This window comes from Doryrhamphus excisus, linkage group LG16 (assembly GCF_037039965.1).
Source record: "Doryrhamphus excisus strain RoL-2023G ecotype Guam linkage group LG16, RoL_Dexc_Guam_v1.1, whole genome shotgun sequence".
Taxonomy (NCBI): domain Eukaryota; kingdom Metazoa; phylum Chordata; class Actinopteri; order Syngnathiformes; family Syngnathidae; genus Doryrhamphus; species Doryrhamphus excisus.
In genome coordinates this window covers 17,985,110-18,012,346 of record NC_136372.1, presented here as the reverse complement: position 1 = coordinate 18,012,346, position 27,237 = coordinate 17,985,110, and the positions used below count along the sequence as shown (strand labels likewise).

Sequence of the window (27,237 nt, the reverse complement as noted above, 5' to 3'; positions counted from 1 at the left end):
ACCATAAACAAGCTGCCACATCATTATTGTTCATTTTGATTTTATTATAAAAAACAGTATTTGAGTCCACAGTTTCCATTGTACAGTAAAAAATATTAAATAAACTCCCAAAGTTCTTAGCAGAAAGATAGAGAATGGACTTTGGGGGGAGAACCATTCCCCCTGGCGGAGGCTGGGGTGGGGTGGAGTCCTAGGGAAGCAGCAAAGGGGACGAGGCAGAAAGAAATGGAGACTGACTGACTCATATCTCCTCCATTCTCCTCATTTCTGTGCAACACAGTTCATTTGGATCGATGTTCTCCTTTGAATCCCAATAGGAGAATTGTGAAAAAAAATCAAATAAAATACAAGGAGCCCATCACGCTCATGTTTCACATCCCAGCCGATGTACTCAAAGGTTTACAGGCACACAGGTATGCAGCCCACCTCCCCAAGTCTCCCATGCTCCTTATCGAGTGTCTTTTAAGGAAGGAGTGCACACACATTCGAGGGAGAGGGTCTGCATGTTTGCAAGGGAAGCGTCCCTTCCAGCATGGTGGATGTCCATGACAGAGGCTGGCTGGGACGTCACAAAGTGTCCTCTCATGTCAAACTCACAGCAGACTGCAAGAAAACACTGACATCTGGATTATACCCCACCCAACCCCACCCCGGACACACCCAACTAAAGTCATGTCAAGTGAAAGAAAAACTACCCCGGTCTGAACAATCAATAACAAAAATATATTTCTATAGGAAGTGTAGCGCAGTGTCGAGGTACGGACACCCCACCCCAAAAACAATAAATAAAGCAAAAGATATGCATCATGTTTGGGTTCACATGAATAATAATCCCGTCCCACTCTGCAAAAACAAACTCAGACTGAATGGTGGGACACAATTTAAAAAAAAAAAGTTATTTGCATTATTTCACTTCCTCTTCAATTCGACACTTAAAAACATTTTTTTAAAAAGGCAAGTCCCCCCACGTACTCGCATACCTCCAAAAATATTACCTTTCATGTATTCTGTAAGCTGTGGGGGCGCGAGACAAACCACCTCCGCCTTTGTCCACAATTGGCAAAAAATATATTAAAACAGCAATAACTTATAATTCATTTATTCTAATTTATTTAATGACTGCTTGATTTTATTGTTCATCTCCCATAGGAAGTTCAGTTCAATGCATCTTTATTGAAAACATTTTAAATAACATTTAATAATAGTATCAAAAAGAAAGGCTAAGTAATGATAGATAACACTGTCCTGGATGAGTGCAGTTTGTGCGAAGAATCCGAGCGTTTCCAGCTCAACATGACACACGAAGTAGAATTCCTACATGATGTCTAAAGGGTTGTGATTCATACTCTGCCCCAGTGGGTCCTGACTGCCGCCCCCCTGCCCGTGCAGACCCGCCAGACCGCTCAGCTGAGATAACATGGCACTCTGGTCCGAGCCGAACTGCTCCATAGAGTTCTGTTGCTGCTGCTGGGACGAAGGCTGTTGCTGTGGGGGGACCACCATGCCCGGGTGGTGCTGGTTCAGGTGGGCCGGGTGCGGGGAGCCCGTCTGCATCTGGGGGGATATGTGATGCGGGGAAGGTTGGGGCTGCATGCGCGGGGACGGGCTGGAGTGTGGAGGCTGGGACTGGGGTCTGGGCGAGGGCTGGGGGGAGCGCACCTGGTTAGCCAGGGATGTGGGCAGCGCCTGGCCCTGCAGGTGCGGGTGGGGCGACTGGGCCATCTGCGGGGGCTGCTGAGGGCTCATGGGATTGCTGTGCTGCGCTGGTGAGCCTCCGGTGGCGAGATGTTGCTGCTGTTGAAGCAGCCTCTGGTGGAGGGCCTGCTGAAGAAGGGCCTGCGAAGGTGGCGGGCCGCTTTGACCCGTCTGAGGACCTTGGGGTGACTGCTGGGGGGCCACTACACCCCCGCCGACACTGGACCCGGCGTCGCCCCCGGGCAGGCCCACCATGGCATTCTGTTGCTGCATCTGGAGGTGGTGTTGGTGCTGGAGCCTTTGCTGCAGTGCGGCTGTGGCCTGCTGCTGCTGGACCGAGCCTGGGTAGCCTTGGCCCTGCTGGCCGGGGGGTCCCCCGGGTTGCTGAGGGCCGAGGGGTGGGCCTCCTGGGGGCCCCTGGCCCACTGGGAGAGGCTGCATCCCAGGTTGTCCCAGGTAGCATTGCCCCTGTGGGGGTTGTGGCTGCTGAAATTGCCCGTGATTAACTCCCATTTGTTGTTGCTGCTGTTGTTGTTGCTGTTGTTGTTGCTGCTGCAGATGTCTCCTCATGAGCAGTTCTCTGTTAAGATTTGCCATCTGGGGTCCTTGGCCTTGCAGACCTCTTCCTCCTGCTTGCTGCTGTTGTTGTTGTAGAGCTGCAACTTGTTGCTGCTGTAAAGTACCAAGAAGTGGTCTCTGCTGCTGCATCTGCTGTTGTTGCATCTGCTGCTGCTGTTGTTGTTGTTGTTGTTGCATTTGCTGCTGTTGTTGTTGTTGTTGTTGCTGCTGCATGTGTTGCTGTTGCATCTGTTGCTGTTGCACCTGCTGTAGCTGAGCCATAGCGGCCATGTTGACATTCGCCCCTCCCTGCCCCCCCATGTGCATGCCTGGCTGGTTTGCAGCAGCGGCATTTATGTTCATCTGCGGGCCCCCTCCCGCCATGACATTAGCGACAGCACCTCCTGTGGGTCCAGGAGCTCCTGGCATACCGCCGGGGCCCCCCTGTCCGCCCTTGTATTTTGAGGCCCTCTGCTTAATAAAAGCAGCCATGAGTTGAGGGTTAGAGCGCAGTATGTTGAGGACTTGCTGCTGCTGGAGAGGCGAGCTGGGTGAGCGAAGAGTGCGTAGAAGATCGTGTAAGGCCGCCTGGGTGATGTTCCCAGCCGCACCTGCTCCTGGGACAGCTCCAGGCACAGCTCCACCTGGAACCCCACCACTCGCACCTTGCGACTGCTGTTGTGCCATATTCATCATGGCGGTATGGCTCTGAGCTTGTTGCTGCGGTTGTTGTTGTTGTTGTTGCTGCGGTTGTTGTTGCTGCTGCTGCTGCTGCATCTGCTGCGCTGACATCAGCACTTGATGGCCCATTTGGTTCATCATGGCCTGCCTCTGCTGGGGCGGCATCCCCTGGCCTGTCCACTGCTGCTGGTTTTGCAGCGGGGCGCTCATCCTCTGCTGCTGAAGCTGCGCCTGAGACGGGATCTGGCCCTGGGGCAGGGTGCCTTGCTGCGGTTGCTGCTGCATGGGCCCGCCGGCTGCAACCATCATCCCGGCCGGAGCACTTTGTTGCTGATCCATATGAGCCCGAGCAGACTGCATTGCAGCTTGTGTTTGGGGCGGCATCCCCTGTGGCCCGACCGTTGCTCCAGTTCCTGGGTGTCCCATGGCTATCTGTTGACCTTGGCCCTGTTGATGGTGGGGATGAGACGGCATTAAACCTGCGGCTGCTTGTCTCTGCAGAGCCATTTTCCTCTGAGCATCAGCGACCCTCTGGATCTTCATTGCGATCTCCACTGCAGCGGGCGGAGGACCAGAGGTTGGCTGCTGTTGCTGCTGTGCAAGAGCAGGCTGGCCTTGGGGCTGATTGGGGGGTTGGCCCCCCACGCTTCCCGCCATGACGGGGCAACCGGGTTGCTGCCGAGGGGGTGTGGCAGACCCGAGAACCGGTTTTCCTTGGGAATGGTGGATAGGAGAGGAGCCCGGGGGTCTGCTAGCATATCCAGGAACGTTGTTGGGGTGCTGGTGGAGCTGCTGATGGTTGGTTCCTGCTCCGCTTTGCTGCTGGACCTGTGGGAGCATCTGGTGCGGATGCTGAGGGGAGCCCATCATGCCCCCCGTGCCAACCCCTCCACCCGGCATCTGCTGAAACTGGTGGTGAAGCTGCTGCTGTGGAGGCATGCCACTTTGTGGAGGCATCCCACCCTGCTGAGGTGGTTGCTGAGCTCCAGGTCCTGGGCCCAATGCTTGCTGCGGGACCGGGGGCATGGTCTGAGTTGGTGTCTGAGGAGTTGGAGGTTGAGTTCCAACGGATGTTGGAGTACTGGGTGCGGTGATGCCATTGGTACCAGGTGATGGAAGTCCCATAACAGGTCCACCGGGTTGACCCCCGGCTGGCTGCCCCACCCTCTGCATGCTGGCCATCCTCCTCCTCAACATCTGGGCCTGTTGGAGTCGGTGCTGCAGTTGTTGCTGTCGGAGCTTTTGCTTGATGTTCAGGCAGAACGGGACGGGACATTTGTTCTCCTGACAGTGTTTGGCATGGTAGCAGCACAGAGCAATGAGCTGCTTGCAGATGGGACAGCCGCCATTGGTCTTGCGCTTGCAGCTTTTGGTGTGCTGGACAACCCGCTTCATCTTCTGGCAGGACGGCAGCGAGCAGTTGGCGTTGCGGCACTGGCACGCGTGGACCAGCGACTGGATGCATCGCTGGATGCTGAGGCGGCGAGAGTCTCCCGGACTCTGAGTAGCCGCCGCCGCTTGGTTGTTGCTGTCGTCGTCCAGACCGAGTCCCAGCTTGTCCATTTTGTGCTCGTGACCTTTAGTGTTATAGCAGGTGATGCACAGGTCGTAGTCCTGGATGGAGGAAAACCAAACAGTTGAATTGCTAGACAAGCTCAAAGCATGAAAAAAAAAATAAAAAATCGAGATCCTCACCTCGCAAACGGTGCAGTGGAAGCGCGTCTCCACGTGGTGCTTGCATTCATTGCAAGTGTAAACAAAACGGTCCTGGCTCTGGTTGTGGAGCTCCACCAGCATGCACATGGAGCTCCACATGGACCGTCGGAGAGAGCTGAACTCCAAGTGCTTGTCCCTCGCTAAGGTCAGGAAGGCGTCACGGCCGTCCATCAGGTCACACGCCATCAGGGGGTCAGTGTCTGTGATGGGGGGCAGTGAGTTGGCGGTGGGGCCGGCGATGAGTCGAATGACGAAGAAGACCTGGTAATTAAGATGGTACAGTGAAAATTATCAAACAACATAAAACACCTACATGTATCATAATTGTGCTCGTTAAGGACGGTAGGAGAAATGAAATTGAAAGCGCACACCTCCTTATGTTTCTCCATGGTGGCATAGAGTTTCTGGGAGAGGTCATTGGAAACATTGGGCATCCCTGGCTTCTTCTTGTTGGCTCGGCTCAAGCTGCTCTTGTTCTTGCTCGTCTTTTTATTGTTCTTCTTTTTGGCATTCTTGCTGTCGCCTTTCGTGGCCTGGGAGAACATTTACAAGTCAATGTCATGCCGTGGTGGAAAGTGTAAAATGAGCACCACGATCAAGATCACGTGAGCCAGGCTTACGTCTGTACTCTCGTTGCAGGTGCTGTTCTCCTCCCTCTTCCTCTCCTCTTCCTCCTGCTCCAGCTCCTTGATGCTCTCCTCCAACACGTTGGGCCAGAAGTCTCCCTCAAAGTATGGCAGCTCCTTTGCACTCGTGAGACGGTCCTCTGTTGCCTGTTTGAAGATGTCCTGAAGAAGACGTACAGCACAGAGCTTGTAAGAACCGGGCCACTTTTTTGTAAACACGTGTAGATAGGCCAGGAACTTTCTTCTTAAATAATCTGCAATAAATGTGAAGTACTGGGGCTCCAAGAACCAAAACCAGGAGCGGTACCTTGTAGTCATGGACTATGCGCTCAGAGACAGCCTTGTCCAGCATCCTCTTGTACCACTCCTGCAGCCTTTTGGGCTTGGGGATCTTCTGGTCCGCTGGGTGACAATGGAAAATGTAATCATCACCTTCACTAGGAGGACAGGCCCAGATATGACCCGTTGTGTACCTGAAGCAGGAGATGAGAACATGAATAACGATGGTGTATATTGTTAGATCTCCATCATTTCAAATCCTGGTCTGGACTCTTACCCCTGCCTCTTGGCATACTCCAGGTAGCCAAGCAAGATCTCGTGGTAGACAGCGGTCCTGAGGTGTCGGGGTTTAAAGAAGTGAACACTGTCCAGGTAAGAGATGTACACTCGTCTCTGATTGGGAGGCGGGCAGTCTGAGCCGTACTCTTGAACGTGCATGCCGAAAAAACACACATCTGCGCCGTCAATGTCCTCAAACGCGAATAAGGCCTTCGTCCTGTACGGGAAGGACTCGGCCATCTCGCCACTGTCCACAAACCTGGTAAAGCAAGGTGAGCAAAGCGTGTCCATGTTAGGATTACAAACATTCAATTAGGTCATGAAACCTTGCATCCAGTAGATACTTTGGGGTTACTTTTGGACACACTGAGCAGAGTCGTCCCCCCCCCCCCCAAAAAATGTGATGTGTAGCCTCCTACCTGGACTTCATGCCTGGTTTGACCTCAACCACCTTGTCGGAGACGTGGACCACACGGATGGTGACCTCGCCAGCTTCAGGGTGGTTCTGCCGTTTGATGTAGTCGTTCACTCGCGTCTCCAAAAAGTTCCCCAGCTTGGTCTGAGGAAGCCCTGCGTACGGGAAGGAAAAAAAAACAAAACACCATCACAAAATCAGTTTGAGTGATAAAAATAATTGTACACACAATGATGGCGGGTCAGGTTATTTTCCATTCTCTAATAAAGTCCTGTTGAATACAAACATCAAACTTACTTTTAGCTGCATATTTGTTCTCTTTCCGTGTCTTATTGGCCATCTTGAGACAGTTGTCACATACAAAGCTGTGATGGGGAGGGGGGGGGGGGGGGGACAATACAATTGGTTAACTTTGTGTTCTATTCAGACAGACTTAGGAAAAAATAATAGGGCTGTCATATGATCACTCATTTTTTATAAATTTTCATATTAATCACCATTTGCAACTATGTCTGAAATATGCTCATTTTTAATGTATTTTATTAACTGAAATATAAAATGACAGGACAAGATTAGGCTTAAACAATGGCTGACTTATGGCAAAAAGATCTACCATTCCCATGATGCTTACAGTGCATATTCAGGAAGTAGTCGAGTTGATTGCTGAAATAAGCAGCAATCGTCTTTTGATCGGACAAATCTTAAGTAAGTTTGATCAAAGTTTGGGGATGAGTGCCGCCTCGGTATGGACTGCATTTTTAGTGCAGGAAGAACTTTCATTGTGTGCGGGACTGCGTCGGGCTACAGATGACGTGCGATGCGCGTGCCCCCCGCAACCACTTCTGGTGCCAAGCTGACGGACGAGTGCCAGGAGTTTGTCTCCTCTCCGGGCACATAAGAGGGAGTCGGCTGCATCTGTGGTTCACAAGGCGGCAGATGCGGATGGATGGGCCCAGCAAAGGCGGGCGAGCTTGCTTTTCATTTAAGTTTTCAGTTAATAAATGTGAGAAGATTAGAAATTAATGCATTATGAAAATTGTGTGCCTCCGTTTGCCGACCTAACAGATAGGTGTGGCCTGCTATGATGCACATGCGTTAAATCCGCTAAAAAATGTAACATAATTTGACAGCACTAGAAAAAAAAACCTGTTTTTATGTAGTACTTTAGATGAGCCTAAAAATGCCCATGGATTAAGTATTATTACAATCTCACACATAAATAACGTTTGCTCACCCTGAAGGCCAAATGGTTTCATTATGCAGAACACAGATCTGGTGCATTTTACGACCGCAGTCGGCACATTCCACAAGCCTGAGCAGAGAGAAGAAGCAGATAGCAGGTTTCATTAGCAGGGCCACTTCTAATGTTATAAAGCTGCTGAATAATAGAAGCTAACCAAAGACTGCTGAGCTTCATTTTGACAACCTTAAACTCCTTAAGTCTATAACTTAAATGATTATTATACTATCGATGCAGCTCAAAATAATCAAAAAGACTTACAACTCTGGGTCTAGAGTGTCGTTCTTCTTTCGCTGGAATTGGTCTTTGTTGATGGACCTATCGAAGAGAGCATGGGACTAAATGTTAAACACCATCATGTGCAGATTCCAAATGAAAACATATACATTTGGGGTGTTAGGAGACGAGACAATACGATCAAATGATCTGCCGCTTCTAAATGCACAAGCGCCTTGACCAACAATTAGTACAAAACTTTTTTTTGTAAAGGAAAGAAACTCACGTCTGAGGCTGGGAGGGGTCGTCACCCAGGGAGACACTCTCGCCCTGGATTTCGTTGAAACACTTCTCACAGAAGTGGTACCTGTCAGCAAGAAGCCCATATTTTGGTGAACTACACCGTTCGCCATCAGCACAGCCAATCACAGAGAGGGCACGGAGAAGCAGCCGCCAATCAGGGCAGGGCAGGGCAGGGCAGGCCAGGGGGCGCACACAGGAGGAGGCAGAGGGCAAGGAAGGTCGTCGCCAGCAGCCAATCGTGATGCAGGAGTGTTGTGTGGGCAGGTGTTTTGATTTTGAGCGGTAAATTTCGTAGTGGATGATTGGTCACACCAAAGCAGGCCAATGCAGACATCACAAGCGTTAAAAAAGGGGGAGGGAGAGAAGGGAGGGGGAGGGAGATGGGGAAGGAGGTCAAAATGAATATTAGCGGTCACACAGAGACAATGGAGGGATGGGGGGGGATGAAGGAACAGAATGTGAATAACAACCAACAGAGGACAGAGAGCCAAGGCAAAGCAAAGATTAGCGTCAGACGTTCAGTGGTAAACAACAACATTACAGCAACATGAGAGACCACTAGGAGCTGCGGAGGAGGAAAGGGGCTCAGTCTCCAACACGTGAAAGGGGAAGTATTATGGTCGAGCAACAAAGACCCATCATCCTTTCACTTCATTTATAAAGTGGGAAGCGGTCATCTGATGGTGTCAAAGGTCACGGAAGACCACAAATACGGAATTAGAGCCCACTTTATGAATGAAAACACAATGACAATCAAAGATGGCGGGCTATGTGGATGGGAATGGTGCCGGGGTGATATTTCAAGCCGAATTAACTCATTTGTGACTGAACCACTTCACTGACTAGAAACTGCAGAAATTGTCTTAGTGATCAAAATACAAAAAAAAAACAAAAAAACAAAGCAGGCGGACTTTACTAGATGGATTATTGCAGTATAATATCACTAGTGTTTTTTTATGTGTTGTGTGCGCTTGTGCTCCAATGAGTGGACAGCCCTTACCTGTTCTGGTAGCTAAAATAAGCAGCATCACGCTGGATGGTGCATAATTGTTTTCCATAGCAGCATAGAGTTTGGGGAGAAAACTCAAACTGGAAAAGCAACAAAAAGAAAAAAAAAATGGTTATACTTATCGCCGACTATGGATGACAGGAGTAATCAGTCTTTTACCACCGCCTCACCTTCCTCCCACAGCAGTATCCCAAGCCCTGCATGACGGGATCGATCTCCGTCTCAAACACCTCCGCCAGCTTGGAGCAGTACTTGTAGACGCGTGACGTCTTGCGGTTGTACAACCAGGCGTTGTTGAACATCAGCCAGATATCCTCAACGTACTGCCACGGCTCTTGGTACTGCCCCGTGTCCAGTTTCCGCTTGATGGTTGACAGGTCCATGGGGTTCTTCACGATGTCAAAGTAGTCCTGGTTTGGAGAAGGCGCCGTCCAAAACGAAACCAAAAAAAGGAAGTGAAGGGGTTGAAAGGAGGGTGGGATGAGAGAAGCAGCAGGGTTCGGTCGTCCGAGGAGCCAAGATGAGAGGGAGGCGGAACAGGAGCGTCATCCGTGGCGTCAGGCATTGCAGTTGGACCAGAGTAGGGAGAGAAGAGGGTGCAGGGGGACAATGTTGTTGAGCGCTGCAGAAAAGAGGGTTTGTGCGCAAACAGAGAGACATGACAATTTCGGCCCTCAAGCTCTTTGCTTTGCACCCTGATGGTTAAATTGCTAGAACCGAGTAATAGCTGCAAGTCTGACCTGCTCATGTTCTTCTTTTGTCAAACTTGGCTGCAGAGGATACGTATTTTTCATTTGAAATAATTTTCAAACATTTTCTAAACATCCTGAGAGCAGAGTTACACGCAGCTTTCAGGGATGCAATGTGACCGGGGTGCAAAACGTAGAACCGAACACGGCCAACAGCAAGAAGCGTAACTTTTTTTTGGCAACACGATCGACCTTAACAGCGCTAGCAGCATGGCGGCAGCATGGCGGCAGCATGGCGGCAGCATGGCGGCATAGGTCACACCAACTGTGCCGAGGTGAGGCAAATACAGAGATGGGATTGCAAGCCATGTCAGGAATTTTTGTGCGAAATTCTACCAAATCAATAAAGGGATAGACTTTTCAAAGTGTAAAAATGAACAATTTCCATATCAGCCTATGGGCCATAATAGCAATTATGTCACAGATATGAAGCCATGCAACTTGAGCTGCAATTTGTAAAGGGTGCCCGAGTTGGTAGTAATTATTCATGACTTTATCAATTTAATAATTGTATGGCAGGTCAGTCAATAATAACGTCATTATTGCCCCGCCCCGCCCCGCCCCGCCCCGCCTCGACACGCTGCCTACTAACACGCTGCTACTGGTGAGGAACTGAACTAGAAAGCAAGCGATGGAACACAAGGATGAACCACACAAATTCAGATTCAAACTAAAACCTTAAAAAAATAAAATAAATGATACGAACAATGTCCGATGAATCAATGTGATAAACAAAAGCAATTCGCTTATGAACTTTAGCAAAATCTTCAAAAGACTCCAAGAGGGCCTTTAATTCATTGATTAATGGATGATTTGGTCATGTGACATGTTGGGTGAATCAATGTTTCAAAGTAACAGTGGTCGCCACAGAAGATGAAGTCTGTACTGTCATCTGTCAATCAAAAGTTCATAAGAGTAATTGCTTTGCTCTGAACCTGACATGCAATGACAACTACAACAATGAAGACACCGTATGGAGACCACGTAACAAACATTATGAATATTCAATAGCGAGGACAAATGAGTGCTTTAGAGATGAAAAATTAAAACAAATAAAAAAATATCTACAGTTTTAGAGGAGTTGAAGCAAAATGGCAGCCAGTGCAGTCCCTTACCAGGTTAGTTTTGTTACTAGTTCGAATACGTACGGGTATTCCCAGTAACTGGGGGTCCACCGGTTGACGAAAGGGGAGGGACTCGGGGTCCTGCCGGTACAAAGCCTCCAAGGTGGGCATCAGAGCCTGACGCAACTCCTCCGGCTTAAAGGCTGGAAGGACGACAGCGGGAGCAACAGGGAGGACGGAAGAGGAAAAATAAGAACAGCGTTAAGCGTGAAGTTACGGGATAAACGCCTCTGCTGACACGCGTTCACGTTATGTAATTGATGGTTGCAGTCAACAGCGTGAAGAATAACGTACTTTTCTTCTTGCTCTGGGTGCTGGCTGGGGAGGTTGTGGACTCGGATGCCTCATCTTGTTCTTTGGGCTCTTTTTTCACCTCCGGCTTCTTGTCTTCACCCGTTTCCACAGACGAGGCCGTGGATGAAGATGTATCCATGGCCTCTGCTTTACACCCGTCTCCAGATATGTGCTCCTTCTTTACCTGAAGGAGAGACTAGATTTATATAGAAGCCAGCCACGGGGACTTTTGAGGAAAGGGACATTCTTACCTCAACCTTCTCCTCCGTTTTAATGTCAGGCTCAACTTTGCCCGTCTTTCCAAGAGACTTGCCCTCCCCTTGGCTTTCACCGCTTTCCTCCTCCTCCTCGTCTTCCTGCTTTTTCACTTCCATTTTGACATCCTCTTGGCTGGGAGCAGGACCTTCCGGCGGGGCGAGCTGGGAGCTGGGATTAGCGCCGCTGCTGACTGAGGCCGGAGAAGATACCTGGCCGTCTGCCGCCGTAGGGGGCTTCGGAGACCCCTGAATGAGGTTAACAGAGAAGAAGAAGATCAGGGAAGAAAGCCAGCGGGTGTAGCGTGAGAAGCTAAAGTCTTACTAAACTTACTGGAGTCTGCGGCAGCTGCATCGGCACCAAAGACGCCGGACCTGCCTGGGACCCAGAGGTAGTCACGCCCCCAAGTGTCTGCTGCGGAGGCTGATTAGCCTTCTCGGGGTTCTGCGTCTGCGCTGACAGTTGCTGCGACTGCGGCTGAGATGCTTGCTGTTGGTGCGGAGGAGGCAACTGGGGCGTGCTGGGGGTTTGCGGCTGCGGCGTCTGAGAACGAGGTAAGGTGGGAGCGGTCTGATGAGGTTGAGGCGTTAAGCTGCGTGCTGGTGAGGGAGAGTTTGTTCGCATGGGTGGGCAGTGAGGAAACGTGTTGGGCTGGTTTGGGGTGGAGGACGGAGGCAAGCTGGGCGGAGGCCCCGCACCGCCGACACCGCCGGAGGCCGCCGAGCCTGGCACAGGGGTGGCAGACTGCGCTGAAGGGCTGCCGGCCGGTAGAGATGGCGGCGTTGACATCTGGTTCTGCTGCAGGAGACGTGAAGATTAACAAAAGGAAAACCAAAAGCTGGAACAATATGAGGAATATTCTTGAACGTGTTTTCAAGTGATATTTATGCAGCACAATGAGCTCTGCTGCTGAATCTTTACCAGTGGAACAGCAGCCTGTGATCCTGGCTGGTTCACGCCAACAGGGCCCGAGCCAAGCCCAGGGCTAGACCCAGGAAACTGGCCTGGTGGGAGGTACTGGTTCTGGAGCTGTGTGGCATTTGGCTGGCCCATCCTTGCTGATCCCATAGCCATCTGCAGAGGAGACAACAAAAAAAAACAATGTTGGATAATTACGCTACTCAGCTGGGATAGGCTCCAGCACCCTCCGCGACCCTTGTGAGGATAAGCGGTGGAAAATGAATGAATGAATGAATGAATTGTTTAATCAATCACAGCAAATACAGCAATTGATCAGATGAGATGAGATGGATGCAAACCTGGTTCATCGGAGCATTGAGGGGGAGAGGCGGTGTTGACCTTTGACCCATTGACTGCATCCCCATCTGACCAAACTGGTTGACTCCTGGACACGAGGTGGGGGTAAAATGGGGGTATAGACAACACAAAGGAGTCCTCGTTAACACATCTGGAAAAACTCAAGTCTATTGGAGAAGATCTTAGGTGGTTTTGCTATTAAGCGTGAAGAAAGCCTTCAATCATTAGAATCCGTCTTTTCATTAGACCTTGGATTAAGCTGACGTTTCCTTGTAATTAAACGTTGAAGAGTCACCTGCTGGGTTCTGCATCCTGTTGGCCATCTGATTTGGTCCCGGGGGTCGGATCATGGATGGATCAGCATGAGGACCATCTGATAGTGATACGGTGTCACATGAACCCAATATTACACCTTTATACAGAACCACCGAGTACCAGTAAACCAGAAGCAATATGGCATTCCAACCCAGGTCTTTCCGATCACCTGACAGTGTGGCCAACATGCTAACCACTTGTCCACCGTGCACTGCCATCATCATTAAAAGCAAATGAATATTTTTTCCCCCTCTTTAGATTTGGTCGGTACATCTCAACACCAACAAGCAGAGGAGTGTTTGAAAAGTAAAAACTAAATGTTTGCTTACTTGGAGGTTGCCCCGGGGCCATGGGAGGCTGACCCAGGCTGGGAGGGGGTCCCTGTGGGAAGCCTGGCGAAGTCATGCCGGGTTGCCCTGGCATCATTCCCTGCTTTTGGAGACGTGTCCTCCTCTTCTCCTCAAGCTCCTTTTGAATCTTGTAAATCTTCTCTGCCAGGAGATGGTAGTACTCCGCCTTGATGGGGGGGGGGTTTATTTTAGCGGATCCTCTCTTGGACACAAATACACGTGTCAATGTCTTACCCGACTGTTGGCCGACTCGTACATGTCCCCCTCTACTTTTCGAGCATACGCCACCAAATTTTCCATCCGCCGGTCCTTGAGTGCAGCGGGGTCAGGAGTGGGAAAGATGGCCTGCACCCTGCTCACACAAACATGGCCATTTTGACTTGTCTCACATTGTAAAACACAACAGAAATACTAATAATAAACAATGACTACCGGTAATATAAGACCCCACCCTGAGAATGGAGCCAATATTTTGGTTATCAATGTTTAGCATAAAAAAGTAAACATAAAAAAGAAAACAGTTTAGCTTTTTTGGTGCAACCATCGCATATGACGAACTACTCACATCACCGTTTATATTTGGCAGAGTCATTATCAGGTTGTTTTTTTTTTCTTTTTTAAATGTAGCAATAAATCATGCCGTTTCACGGTTGAAGATGGCCTATTAGTAAAAATATCTATTAATATTTAAGAAACTACTTAATTTTTTTCTTCAGGTATAAAAAAATTTAGTCTAAAATTAACTAAAATACAAATCTAAGGCACTGAAAGATATGTAGTATTCTACACTGGTCACTAGGTGTCAGTAATGTTACCGTAATGTTCAGTGAGGTGGAACTACAGAAGGTTGTAAACAGTTTTTCTAAATGGGGAAATATTTGACTTATAAATAAGGATTCCTACTTTGCTGATATTCACTTATCACTGTCCGGTGTAGAACCAATTAACCACAATAACTGTATTATCATTTCAGAGGGAGAGAGCCGACTCACAGCTTGTGCACTAGGTGGTTGCGGAGGTCTTGTGTGATGTCTTCATGCCAAGACTTCCTCATGGCCGCGGAAGGAGGCGCTGCAGTCGGCATGGACCCCAGGTTCCCCACGCCATCATTCATCAAACTGTGGAGTAAAGCACAGCGGGATGGAGGAATTACTAACTTTGGAATGTCAAGCATTCATTCCGTGTATGTCAGATAGTCCCACCTCTGCGTGTTCATGCTGTTTTGCAGCATGGCGTCTGGTAGAAGGGACGTCTGATGGTTTGGGGCCTGCACTCCACCATTCACTCCCATAGAGTTTCCTCCTGGATGGAGATATGAGTTTTCAATTTATGGAACATTGTTTATACATTTAAAACAATACAATGTAGCGTCTAAGAAGACTGACCCATGGCATTGAGATTCCGCATCCCAGGTTGCCCCTGCAGTCCCTGGTTTGGCATGTTGGCCTGGGACGGCTGCTGTTGCATCTGGTTGCCCTGGTAGGTAAGGCCGAGGGCAGCGTAGGCCCTCTCTATGGAGCTGGGATCAATCTGATTTGGCGGGTTCAAGTTGGGAGTATTTGACTGTCCACCCGATACCCCGGAACCTAAAGAGTTGACCAAACCCAGCCCTGCACTGCTGACAAGAGCTGTGATGAAGGCCAGATTATTAGGTGATGTAGGAGGTGATCAATGCTTGCAGTCCTACACACAAATGGACATCAATACATGGCGACACTCACATTGCTGGTTCCTCTTGTCTCCAGCGTTTTTCAAAGGCAGGCATACGGGACAGTCATGTCGTGTGCAATTCTTCCAATGAGAGATGATCTGTCTTGATGAGGCACAATGCGCCACTGAAATGGAGAAGAACGTACACAAAGGAAATGACTAAGCGACGGTTTGGAAAAAAAAAAAATACCACAAGAAAACAAAGATGGTACTCCAACATGAGGACTCTGTTTGTTCATAAACGGTTTCCTGGACTCACCCTGGCAGGACTTGCCAGCCTGGCAGTGAGTCATGTGGTTGAGTACGTTCTTCATGGTGCGGCAGTGAGGCAAGTTGCACTGCCGCACTTCTCCGTTGGCCTGCTCCCTCCGTTGGCACTTGTGCGCGTGGAGCAAGAGGACCAGCTGCTGTTGAATCAGCTTACGCTTCTCCGGGTCCGCTGTAGGGGGCGCCGAGCAGGGACCCGCCCCTACAGCGCCTAGTCCGATTTGAGCTGCTCCCACCGCCGCCGCTCCGCCGACTGATACACCGCCGATGCCTGCAGGCTGCTGCTGCTGCTGCTGATGATGATGAGGGGCCTGGACACAGAGACAGAGATGGCAGCCATCTTTGAAAGGGGGAATGACAATTGCCTGAGAATGCTACCGCCATTTGCGCTTCGGAATTGCAGCGGAAGGGGAGAAGGCGGATTTTAAGATTGCATGCAACAACCTGGGATTTACAGGCACTGAAAAGGGGTTCAAATGTCTTTGGTGAAAGCAGTGGAGACAGTTAAAGCCAGCGAGGCCTTCTTGCAGGCCTAACCACCATTAGAGTAGCTGACATACATTTACATCTTAAATTGCAGTATTTGTTCTTTTTTCCAAGTATTTGTACAGTGAAATTCTGTTAATTTATTCTCAGCTAGTTTGTCTCTTGGCTGCACTGCTTCCAGTCCGTGTAGGATGATTTTTTTGTGTGTTTCCAAATCAATGTCATCTGTCCGGGGCCTTCAGAGTTCAGAGTGCTGGCCCGCTGGCACTCAAACTTTGAGCAATGGTGCTGCTTCTTTAAGCAATCACATTTTAGATTTGCCTCAGTGTACAGACGTACAGTCACATCATGGATGTAAAAAAAAACCTATTGATTGACGTGGTGCACTTGAACGCCTCACAAGAACGGCAGCACTTAATTGATCCTATTGTGACATGAAGAAGGGAGACTATTATTTTTCAGTGTTTACATGCGATTGCTGAGTGTGATGTATTTTATTACATTTTTGTCATGTTATTGTATTGTTTTATTATTATTATTTGTATCGTTATTTCTATTCATTCTGAACTTCTCCAGATGATGATGTAGTGTCGAGTTTAGAGGTGTTTCCAGAGAATGTATTCAAAGAAAGGGTTTGTTGTTTTGGCATGAATGATATTTATCCACAATAATCAGGAAAAAGCCGAAAGAAAACCAATTGTGTAAAGCCAGATATTGTTATATTACATTTCTTATATTATTGATGGTTTGTATGGTTGTGCTATGATAATGGGGGTATTAACAGACCGATTTTGTTGCTTAGGCCCTCACTGAAGGCCCAAGTACGGTACATATATGTGCATCTTGCTGGTGAAAAGATATCCTGATTGCACATACAGTATCGTACAACGGTGTCCACCAGGAGAAGACTAAATGCCGTCGTAAGAATGGCCAACTCTCAAATAGATTGTTTTGTGTGAGCTTGGAGGAGAGCGTGTCATGTCATTTACTCTCTTGATGAAAACGCCACCTCCTACAACTGCTGCTATTAAAATAAAGCATATCCTGCTGGGATGAAGACCTGCATATCATCCATCACCAGATCTTGACAGTGTAATCACAGAACATTCCAGCCTCCGCCCCTGGTCTCGATCGTGATGCATTTCAGGTAGAATGGAGTCGTCTGAGACTTGTGGCTAGCGTGGATCCCGTCTCAGCCGCGTGAGAGATGGAGTGCACTCTGGACTGATTGATTGATCAACAGTCAATCACAGGGCTGGCGCGTCGAGACGCACGGCTATGCACGCTCACGTTCACGCTCGGCTTCCAGACTCACCATTCCCGGCATGCCTTGACCCGCTGGAACCTTCTTGTCCATGTTGAACTGGCTGACCATGTTGTTGGGCATCGCCGCCTTGTTCTGGAGTTGTGGGTTCATCCCTGCTCCAGGATGCCCCTGACCAGCAGACTGGCCATACGGACCGCCATAGGGGCCCGCGTTGGCCATCATATTCATCTGTGGGAGGGGGAAGAAAAGGACATTGGAAAAGGTCAAAACAAATGTAAAATATGTTGCAACGTGTCATCAATGTAATTAACTTATTGACGGAGGCAAGCTAATAACACAATTAGAACAAGCAAAAGGAAGATAGCTTCTTTAGCATCCGGACAATGTAAATAAATCCATAGCTGAATGCAATAAGGGTGACCAAATGTGAAATAATATTTCATGTATTCCACTGAGCTTATTGAGCAGCAACACTCGTATTTATCTGACATGTTTGACAAATCCTATATTCTGCTGAAGACGCTTTTCGTCTTTTTTTATTTATTTATTTATTTATAGAATTACTCCCCTCATACAGGATATTCACAAGCAGCAACACCACAGAGTGAGTAGAGACACAGCAGTGGGTTCAAAACCACCGCAATTACCGCCGTACCTCAAACCAGCAACCACATCTTCACTTAGGCCAGGAAATAGATTTATTATTATTATAATTAGATTTATATTATTATCAGAAACCTTCCATCATTACGGCGCCGGAATGACACGCTACACATCCCATTAGAATATACAGTATTTGTGAGATTGATCTGTGGCAGTCCAAATTCATGTGTGGCGGGCCACCCCAAATTAATGCATGGGAAACACAGGCTGACCCATGAACATTAAGCACGCTTACCTTGTTCAGTGCTCCTGGTTGCTGCGCTCGTATCCCCGGCTGACCCCCGGGCCCCATTTGCTGCCCCTGCTGCTGCTGCTGTAGCGTCTCCGCTAAAAGATTACCATTGTTACCCATGCCCGCACTGCCAGGGTAGCCCATTCTCGATGAGCCATTCACTACATGACCCGCCATCATGCCTTGCTGGTGCTGTCCACCGTTGCCCTTCTGGGCGCCCATCATAGCAGTCGCCCGATTGAGCGACGCCACCCCTCCGACCATCCCAACCTGCTGCATTAGTCCCGGCGGGTGTTGCTGGCCCTGCGGGCCCATGCCTTGGGGTGCACCGGGGGAAATGCCGACACCTCCCATCATGCCCATGGAAGCCCCGGGTCCTGTACTGTTGGAGGTGGGCACCCCCTGCTGTGCTGGTGCACCAGTACGCAAAAGTTCAGACAACTGTTTGTGTTTTGCAGCAGCATCCTGGCCTCCCCCCACACCGATCCCTCCGAGACTGGTATGGAGTTGGTTGATGTCCCCTCCATTGGTCAGTCCCAGGTCGGAGGAACTGATGAGCTCGTCTGGGAGGTCGTGCTCGAGGTCGAAGAGTGAACCAAAATCTAGAAGAACAGCAAGTCACAATTTACCAAGCAGCAAAATAAAAACAAACAGTCTCCTGTTATTCCCAAAGCTTATTTGAGGTTTTTTTTTTTTGCATTATTCAGGTGAAATCTGGGTGGACTCAAAACTAATTCTGATCACCAGTTTGTGGACACTTCATAGCGAGAATGATGGCGACCCAACTGAACGAGTGTGATAGGCACACCGTCATTGTTGATGTGTAAGTATTGCAGCTACTGTTGTACAACATTACATCAATAAAAATATCTGGCATATGAATTCATGGTATATGATACAGGAAAAGTAAAGATGCTCAATGTACTACAAACAACAAACCTAGGAAATAAGCTTCAAATGTAAACTGAGTTGACTTGGATGAAAGTATATCAACACTAAATGTTGAATACAACTCAGCAAACCCTCAGTCATAAAGCATAATTCTTTTCATAGCGAGAGCATTAAAATGAAGTTCAGTTTTTAGCATGTTTGCATAATGAAATCATTGCATTGTGCTGATTATTCCAACTGCATCCAAAAAGAATGCTGTGTTTTTGTTACAATACGATGCATCAACATAGGAGAAAGTTTGCTTGTTTGTTTATCTGTCTGTGCTTAAATGTTACAAATGATTTAACTTTGCAAACGTCTAGGTGCACAACGATGGCGAGAGGCTACCAAGTGAGTCAAGAGGGGATTGATTATTTTGAAAAGTGAAGAGCAGCGGCGGCGCATTGTCATTGCGCACTCAAGACAATGGAAGGAGAAGCAGAATAGCATTGTCGCCAAAACAAAAGTGAAAACCACTTGGATTTAAGACCTAAAACGAGACGGTGTGAAGTGCTCGGAGATTCCTTTACAGCTCCAACATTAAAAGCAGTCGGTGTTTTACGTTGGATTGCGTTTGCACAACTTCAATCAAGTATCGAACAATAGCTAGCTGGTTTACGACAATTGCTGGCTAATCCCGAGTGCGTCTTCTCAATTAACACGTCGATCCCACAAGATGTGTGACGGCATATGATTTTTTAGCACGGTGGTGATTGTAGTGCAGAAAAAAAATTCTTTGTGATTATCAACATTGAGCAAACAAACGCTGGTTTGTTTAGCTAGCCGGCTAACGAGTGCAGTTGAGCCGGTTGCAGTACTTTTCAAGCTAGCAAGCTAGCCCCTTCTTGTAGCTTTCCTGCAAATGCTGTTTTTAAATAACCGTTTTGTTGACTTTGTGACGATATACCCGTACTATATAGTTTTTATTTGGCATGGGGGCATTTTTCTCACTTTTAAACGCAGAAAGCAAACTTTGACGACGAGTGGACCGACTCGACTCTCCCATTGTTTGGAGGTGAATCTTGTAGTCATTAGCTAGTTAGCGGTTCGATGCTAACTCTTCAAAACATCCCTCGTAGAAAAGTTGATCGCGTCAACTACACTTGTCTTTTCTCTCTTGCAACATACACTTTTTCACCAAGCACCGTTACAACATTGTTAAAAGTAAGACTGTGCGTGACCGTGTCGTGCAACTCTGCAGGGGTTGCAATATTCCCAAAATTCGTCTTTTTTTCTCCCTCCTAGTAAACAAGAAAACATGCAAAATAATCGTGTACATACCATTTCCATCACTTGCAGATACAGAGAGAGCTGGGGAGGACAGCTTGGGCCTCTTGGCTGAAGGCGGGCCGGACTCCAAGACATTATCGGCCATATTTTTTCCACAAATTAAAAATAAAAAGTTTTAGATCCACAGAGGCCTTCCGATCCGAATCGCTTGCGATCGTCCCCCCACCGCTTGGGGGACGGGAGGGGAGAAGACGGCGATGTTGGGAGTGTTCCACGGCTCTTCGCTTTATCCCCGTGTGCGGAGAGACCAGTCCCCCCTCCCCTGACGGAGAGTTTGTTTCCTCGCAGATTTGAAGAGAAGGAGGTGGGAAGGTGGAGTCGGCGTGCGGCCCGCTGACAACCTCATGGAGCCTCGGCTGCAACACAACAATTGTCCCGGAATGTGTCCTCCGCCGTGCGTTCAGTCCTATCCGCCATAGCCGGCGATGAAAATCCGGTATATCAAGTTTGGGAAATCACACCCCCTCCCAAAAAACAGTCAAAAAAGAAAAACTTTTCAAAGTATCATGCAGCGCTGGGGGGAACCCTCAGAACCCTGGACACACTTTGCTGCAGATTCCCAGCGCAAAAATGCAATCAACTGGTGCCTGCATGCTTGAAGCGGAACACCGAGAAGGAAACCGGGTGATTGTGCAAAAGCACGTATCGGAATTGAACTGCTCATCGGTGCACTTAAGTGTGTGGGGATCGTGCAAAAGGCACCGTGTCCGCGAGAACGGGCTCAAACGTTGCACGGTGCCGATCGCAGCATCCAAGCTGGGCATCAAACGAGCAGGGAAACTTGTCAAAAAATAAACAAATGCTGCAAGCGATGCTGAAGCAGACTTTATTCGTAGCCAACAATGTACTTGGGTGTAATGAGACGCTAATTGCCAATCGGATCGATCCAATTAGTCATGTTTTAACAAGCGACCACTTGATCTTGTGCACCGAATGAGGATGTCCGTCTAATTGAACTTGTAAGATTGGCGGAACACTCACTGATCGTGGAGATGTCTTGCTGCTCCGTCGGAAGAGGGGGGGGAGGAGATGCTTTGCTTTTAAATGAAGAAAATGTGACAATTATGGCTGTTTCATAAGATGAGCTCCACATCGGTACAACAATGACACCCCCCTCTCAAAATATTCCCTCATTGACTCTTTGTGATGGAGAATGCCCCCCTTCTCTTTAAAGCAGCCTTTCTTTCCACCTCTCCCTTCTGCCCGGCAGCAATTTATTTATATAATTGTCTATGTCGGCTCTTTCCTTCCTCCGCGACGCACACATTATTATTTTTCATCTTTATGTAGCGCCCCTTTTTTCCGCAATTTCCCCCCTCCCGGTTGTGTTATGTAGCTCTCTTCCGCGTCTCCGCTCCACGAAACACCCCCTTCCTTGGATTTTTCACACTATTTCCTCCTCATGCGTTCATTTCTATCACCGACTCCCGTTTCCTCTCCACAGCCGCCTTTTCTTTCCCGGTGGCGTCTTTTTTCTCTCTCGGTAACGCGGACGGGGATTTCGCTAGGTTCTCTTCCAGCCGGCGGTTTAGCGAGCGGCTGTCTTGGGTCGCCGGAGTCGCTCCTTCGCTCGGTTATCTCCTCCGCTCGGACGGTCAGTCCGCACAAACAAAATGGCGGCTTGTTGTTTCTACTCCTCTGATGCGGGGGGAGGGATGGAGGTACAGCAACATTAGGCGTGAAGGGGAGGATGGTGGGAGGAAGTGTTCGGGACTCTCCGGAAACGCTCGGTGTGCTCGGTCGACACGCTCGCCCGTGCAAGCCGGGCTGTTCGAACCTGGTCCGCAGGCGTCCGCGCATTGGAAAATCAAAGGATGCTGGGGCCACTTTGATTGTTTTTTTTAAAAAGAAAATACTGTTTTATATTTCTATATATACACTACTTACACACACACACACACACACAGTGTGTTTAAAGACAAAGCTTTGTGTTATTATTAGTTATTGTCAACAGATCAGCCTTTTGTCTTTTTGCTCCTCAATTTCCCTTTCAGCCCTTGGATTTAATTGTAAACCTTTACAAAATGCCACCAGCCAATAAAAGTCGCCAAAAGCATTCAAGGCTTTTTTAACCACAACATATCAAAAGAAGACTAGTGGTTTCAAAGAACAAATAAATGTCTACACATGAAGGTAAACTTTGTACGCTTTTGGTGTTCTTGGCTTTCACTCCACGGTCTTTTAGACACGTACGTGTCTGCAGCACATTCACACTCCCAGATAAGCAACTGGCAGTCATTGCCATGCTTGGTGTTTTTGGATTGGTTCGAATGAAAGTGTCGAAAAAAAACCTTTGCAATCAAGTCAACTCTCAAAACGCAAAAATGTGTAAACGCTTGAGTACTTTTTGGCTTGCATCTTTTAGTTTACTAGGTAACAAATACATAGTTAGATTTTGCTCAAAATGTAGTTTTCTGTTGGATTAAACTATAATTTATGAACATTTAGAAATATTTTAAAGATGCATACAATATATACAGATCATTTTCTTTAAAAAAAAAACAAAACAGGTCAACTCATTCTATTGGTACAGTATGTGGGTCTTATTAGTAAGGATTTGTGTGCACAAACAGGACAGAAGACCTGAAAACAATGCAATGTGTCCTTAAGGGCACCGTATTGTGGATGACAAATGATAAATATTTCTAGAGTGGGATTCAAAGTTCAGTGCTAGAACCATAAGAATATATGATGTCCCCATAGGTAGAAGCCAAGACCCCAAAATGACAGCTAGTGTTCAGACAGCGCCATTGTCCAGATAAATCATAGTAGTCATCAAGGTTTTGGTATTTTGTGTAAATGTGACGACTGCATGATGCAAACAAAAGTTGGGCTATTGTGCTGCCATCATCCATGTACCTGTATCAGCTGAGGGGTGTCCGCCATCACAGACATGTCCCAGCCCTGCCCTATCTTTGGGCACAGGCCAGCTCCACATCAGAGATGGTCTTTGGGGTGTCGGCGGATAGAATCAGCGGGCCCCCCTTGTCCCGAATCAGCACGTCATCCTCAATCCTGATGCCGATGCCGCGGAAACGCTCCGGGGCCTGCTCGCTGTCCTCACCAATATACAATCCTGCGGCGGCAGACACACATGCGGGATCACAAGCCGAGTGTTGCCTGTTAGCGTTCAAAAACAGGCCTGCCATACAACTAAAAGAGTTGTGTAAGCCACGCCAATAGGGGGCGATACCACAACCAGCATGTGGGGGGTACACTATAACAATATGTGGAGCTTCCTAAAAATTCCCCACTGGAGCGAGTCAGTATAAAGAATAAAATAGTCACCTGGATGACTTGGATTAAACCTTCGCATACAAATCCACACAAAGCAGACAAAAAAGTAGTCGTCATTTGTCCTGCATTTACCTGGTTCTATGGTGATGGTCATTCCAGGCTGTAAAGGCTGCGAGCGGGACAGTTCAGGAGTGTCATGGACATCCATGCCTAAGTAATGCCCGACATGATGGGGGCAGTACCGCCTTGCAGCCTGGGGGGAGGAGGAAAAGAAAGAGCGTAATATCCTTCTGTAAGAATTCAATCATCTGCTGTCCGGCCGTGCGACACAGCTGCCCCGAGCGCCATGTGACCGTACATTAAAAATGACATCTTTAAATGTCTGATTACCTTCAGTACATCAACATCACCGGTACCAGCCTTGACGATGCCCAGACGCTTGAGCTGTCTTCCCAACAGGGCCAGCATGGTACTGTAGATGTGATCTAGACTGACACCCGGGGAGCACAGAGATAAGCAGGAGAGCTGGACCTCCAGGACGGCTTCATAAAGTTCCGCCTGAGCGGCGCTGAACCTGTCAGGGTGGAAAAGGCGTTAGACGTACATGAGTCGAATATGCAGTACAATTGACAATGTGAGGTGATCGACTTACTTCCCGTTTACCGGCCACGTTCGGGTAACATCGCTGACATAACCGAAATATTCACAACCACCGTCGAGAAGCACCATTTCACCATCCTGAGGGACGAGAAAGATCATTCAGGCTTTAGTCATGAACATCATGACCATCTCCAACCTTTTTTTTTTTTTTTTTTTTTACTTCAAGCGATAATTTTACATGAACTTGCCCGCCCACCCACATGCATAATAAAACTTAATGAATACAACTGATTCAAAAGACTCGGTGGGTGTCTTGATCTTGCTCTTCATGTGGCTCAGTCGTTTTGAAGGCATCGGGGCCACACGCACTATTGGCTCGGAGCATGTGAATCACTCATGATGAACGTTAATTTAAGTAGGGCTTCTAGATATTTTCTTTTAAATCAGGCCTCTTATTGCCGACAGCAGGAATATCTAGCGCTCCATCAGCGTGCGCTTACCTTAATCATCTGGTTGTTGTTGATGTAGTGCAGGGTATTGGCACGATTCCCTCCAGCTACCACCGGTGGATATGCCAGGAAGTTAGCACCGTGGAGTCGATTCTCAAAATCAAACTGCAATTAAATGAAGAAATATTGAGTTGATGGGCTGCGCGGCGGAGGTTTTATTTGAAATGGGTACAATACAATGGGTGACAGTCATCACAAGTTCTTAGTTACCTTGGCAAAGAGCAAAGATTCATCCACATCTCCAAGAGACAGAGCCATTGTCCTCCTAAACGCCTGAAAGGGAAGTTGGATCGGAATGAGATCTGATTTTTGTTTTGCAGAAGCACCACAGCACTTGGATCTCTAACATTTCAGACGCAGCCTCCCCCAAAATATCTTCAACGCTCACCTGCGCTGTGATGCGACCTGCCTCATGCATGAGGGCTACCTCAGATGAGCTTTTAAGGGCCCTGAGAGAATGAATGAGGGGTCTGAGGGGGCGTGGCATGGGCCCCGCCTCCAGGAGGGGACTGACATGTGCTTGGTGGAGGCCAGGGTGGGATGGATTGGGGCTGTCGTACCACAGCGTTGAACCTGATGGAAGAGTGGAGGCGAGGAAATGCTGAAGAGGAGCTAATTCATGCTTGACAATATAATTAAAGCCAGTTGTTTAATCAGTTTGGCAAAAAATGATCACAAGATTTAATATATTTTTTTTAAATGTACAGTGAAAAAATATGACCCAACAACAGGCACAAAACAATGTTTATTGTCCCAGAAATTGACGCTCAAAGATATTGTCAACATTTTTTGAAACCAAATAAACAACTGACCAAGACAACTGTTCTATTTCACGTCAGTATTAAAGCTGTTAAGCTGTCAAATTAAACGCAATACTTTTGGATCGTTTCCATCAACCCACCTTTTATGCTTTTGAGGATAAGACCCAATTCTTCAGTGCTGTGAACCCTCTCTATGCCGGTCAAAGCAGCCGCTCCATCCTTCCCTGACCGCGGCCCGTCCCACAGCTCCCTGCCTGGGTCTCGACGTGGGACAAACAGGATGGTCTTGTCTGGTCGCCCTTTCCCATACAAAACCAAAGCACTGTCAGGCTCCAAGATGCCACACAGGTACAGGAAATCCTGGGAATTTTGTAATAATTGTTACATTGCTTTTTTAAAAACCAAAAAAAAGCACTTTAAAGTGAACGCATGCACACCTGGTTCTGGTGGAATGGATAGGGTATGTCGTTGGTCATGTAGCGGGTGGGATGGGACAAAACAATAAGCACATGAGTGCTGGAGGAGGCCGACGGTCCAAGCCTGTCCGACTGGGCCTCGATGAGCGAGGCCAGTCTGTGTCGGCGGAGTTCGTATTCTGTTTGGCTCAGGCCCGGTGTCACCTCACCTGAGAATCAAATGGCACAACTTAAGGAGATAATAATGCACCTTTTATATTTATAGAGTGGTGATTGGGGAACAATAAAATGTGAAACAAACTTTAAAGTAACTTCAAGTAAGCCTTGCAGGGTTGCTTTGGGACTAATAGTCTTAATGTTTGTGTCATTGCTGCTTACTCCAGTCTCTGTTCACTAGGCCCTAGGAGTCAATTGATATCAGAATGTCAACGATACTCACCGAATTTGAGGAGGTGCGGATGAGTGAAAGGGCTCGGCTGGCCCAGGTAGCGAGCGGGAACTGTCTTTGGTTTCAAACCTCCTGGTTTCACAGAAATGCTCCTGCATGGACACCACACACACACTACAAAAGACATGACACGACAATTGAATTCTTTACCATCTGTGGTGTATTTGTGTTTTTGAAGGCAGCTAGGCAGTTAGGAGACAGTTTTCTTTTTTTATTGAACTTGTTTACACAAAAGCTAAGTCTTGCATTAAGTATTCTGACTGTAAACCGAGGTATGCACCGAACTACGATCAAGTAAATATTATTCCCAATGTGTTTTCATTAAATTTATGTCTACAAGAACTACATGAGACTCAATTTTAACATTAATATCCAGAAAAGTGCAATGAAAAACTAAATGCAACTACTTTAATCTAAATCTGCTACTTTAATTTCTACATTCTTCTGCAATGTGTGTGAATGCTACTGGCCCCGTCTCCACCCAACAAGACAAAAAGACTATGACTGACAAAAGGGCTCACTCCGTTCATGCCGTTGTTCTATGGATGACACGTCCCACTCACGTCCAAACTACAGGTTGTTTTTCTTACGAATTCGGTGGATAAATGTAAAAGTGTAATGACAAAGTAGTCCAAACATGAAGCTCACCTCGACTCCAGCTTGGTCGAAACAGGAGTTTGGAAGCAGCCCTGAGGAGCACACGACCGCCGGAGGACACCATCGTCGATGCCTCTCGAGCACACAGGTCACAGGCACATGTCGTTTATTACTGGGGAACGGTCAAAAAAGTTGTCAGGCATACGATATTCATAAACATCCATGTGAGCAACTCATCGACGTTTCACACACGACTAGATTACAATTTCATTGTACAACTCTACCCAGCTGACAGTTACCTCACTAGCCGGTTGCTAACTGTCTTCTCAAAGTACTTGCGTAAATTGAGGTCCTGAGTTTTGTCTCCCAGGTGGTTTATCCGGCATACGTTATTATGATTGGTCCATGCAAAAACCTCTTTGAAGTCTATATTTCACGTCAGACATAAAAGTATTCTGTAAGT

The 27,237-nt window shown here is 47.9% G+C and overlaps 2 protein-coding genes across 8 annotated transcripts; both read right to left on the bottom strand.

The window, feature by feature from the left end:
* Positions 1-23: 23 nt before the first annotated feature.
* Positions 24-21,988, bottom strand: ep300b (EP300 lysine acetyltransferase b). 6 transcript variants are annotated; one of them, XM_058048857.2, is made up of 30 exons: positions 20,198-21,988; positions 17,990-18,588; positions 17,140-17,319; positions 15,331-15,649; positions 15,083-15,196; positions 14,747-14,989; positions 14,564-14,663; positions 14,354-14,479; positions 13,596-13,713; positions 13,341-13,527; positions 12,992-13,069; positions 12,699-12,784; positions 12,361-12,513; positions 11,773-12,237; positions 11,436-11,687; positions 11,185-11,368; positions 10,882-11,033; positions 9,188-9,427; positions 9,009-9,097; positions 7,992-8,102; positions 7,751-7,807; positions 7,484-7,561; positions 6,547-6,614; positions 6,254-6,404; positions 5,833-6,093; positions 5,584-5,749; positions 5,271-5,438; positions 5,022-5,183; positions 4,630-4,911; positions 24-4,548 (listed from the first exon to the last, which is right to left on the bottom strand). In XM_058048857.2, the coding sequence occupies exons 1-30, from the start codon at positions 20,289-20,291 to the stop codon at positions 1,315-1,317; spliced, it is 8,517 nt and encodes a 2,838-aa protein (XP_057904840.2). In that variant the 5' UTR covers positions 20,292-21,988; the 3' UTR covers positions 24-1,314. The 6 variants fall into 6 exon arrangements, with proteins under 6 accessions (XP_057904840.2, XP_057904842.2, XP_057904843.2 ...); XM_058048859.2 differs by having other exon boundaries at positions 7,992-8,072; XM_058048860.2 differs by having other exon boundaries at positions 10,915-11,033.
* Positions 21,989-22,153: 165 nt separating this feature from the next.
* xpnpep3 (X-prolyl aminopeptidase 3, mitochondrial) lies at positions 22,154-27,228 on the bottom strand. Of its 2 annotated transcripts, XM_058048864.2 has the most exons (12): positions 27,074-27,228; positions 26,826-26,946; positions 26,169-26,291; positions 25,751-25,938; positions 25,454-25,673; positions 24,941-25,125; positions 24,763-24,825; positions 24,544-24,657; positions 24,096-24,181; positions 23,834-24,017; positions 23,576-23,696; positions 22,154-23,282 (listed from the first exon to the last, which is right to left on the bottom strand). In XM_058048864.2, the coding sequence occupies exons 2-12, from the start codon at positions 26,896-26,898 to the stop codon at positions 23,116-23,118; spliced, it is 1,524 nt and encodes a 507-aa protein (XP_057904847.2). In that variant the 5' UTR covers positions 26,899-26,946; positions 27,074-27,228; the 3' UTR covers positions 22,154-23,115. The 2 variants fall into 2 exon arrangements, with proteins under 2 accessions (XP_057904847.2, XP_078653559.1); XM_078797433.1 differs by having other exon boundaries at positions 26,826-27,118.
* Between the last annotated feature and the right edge of the window lie 9 nt (positions 27,229-27,237).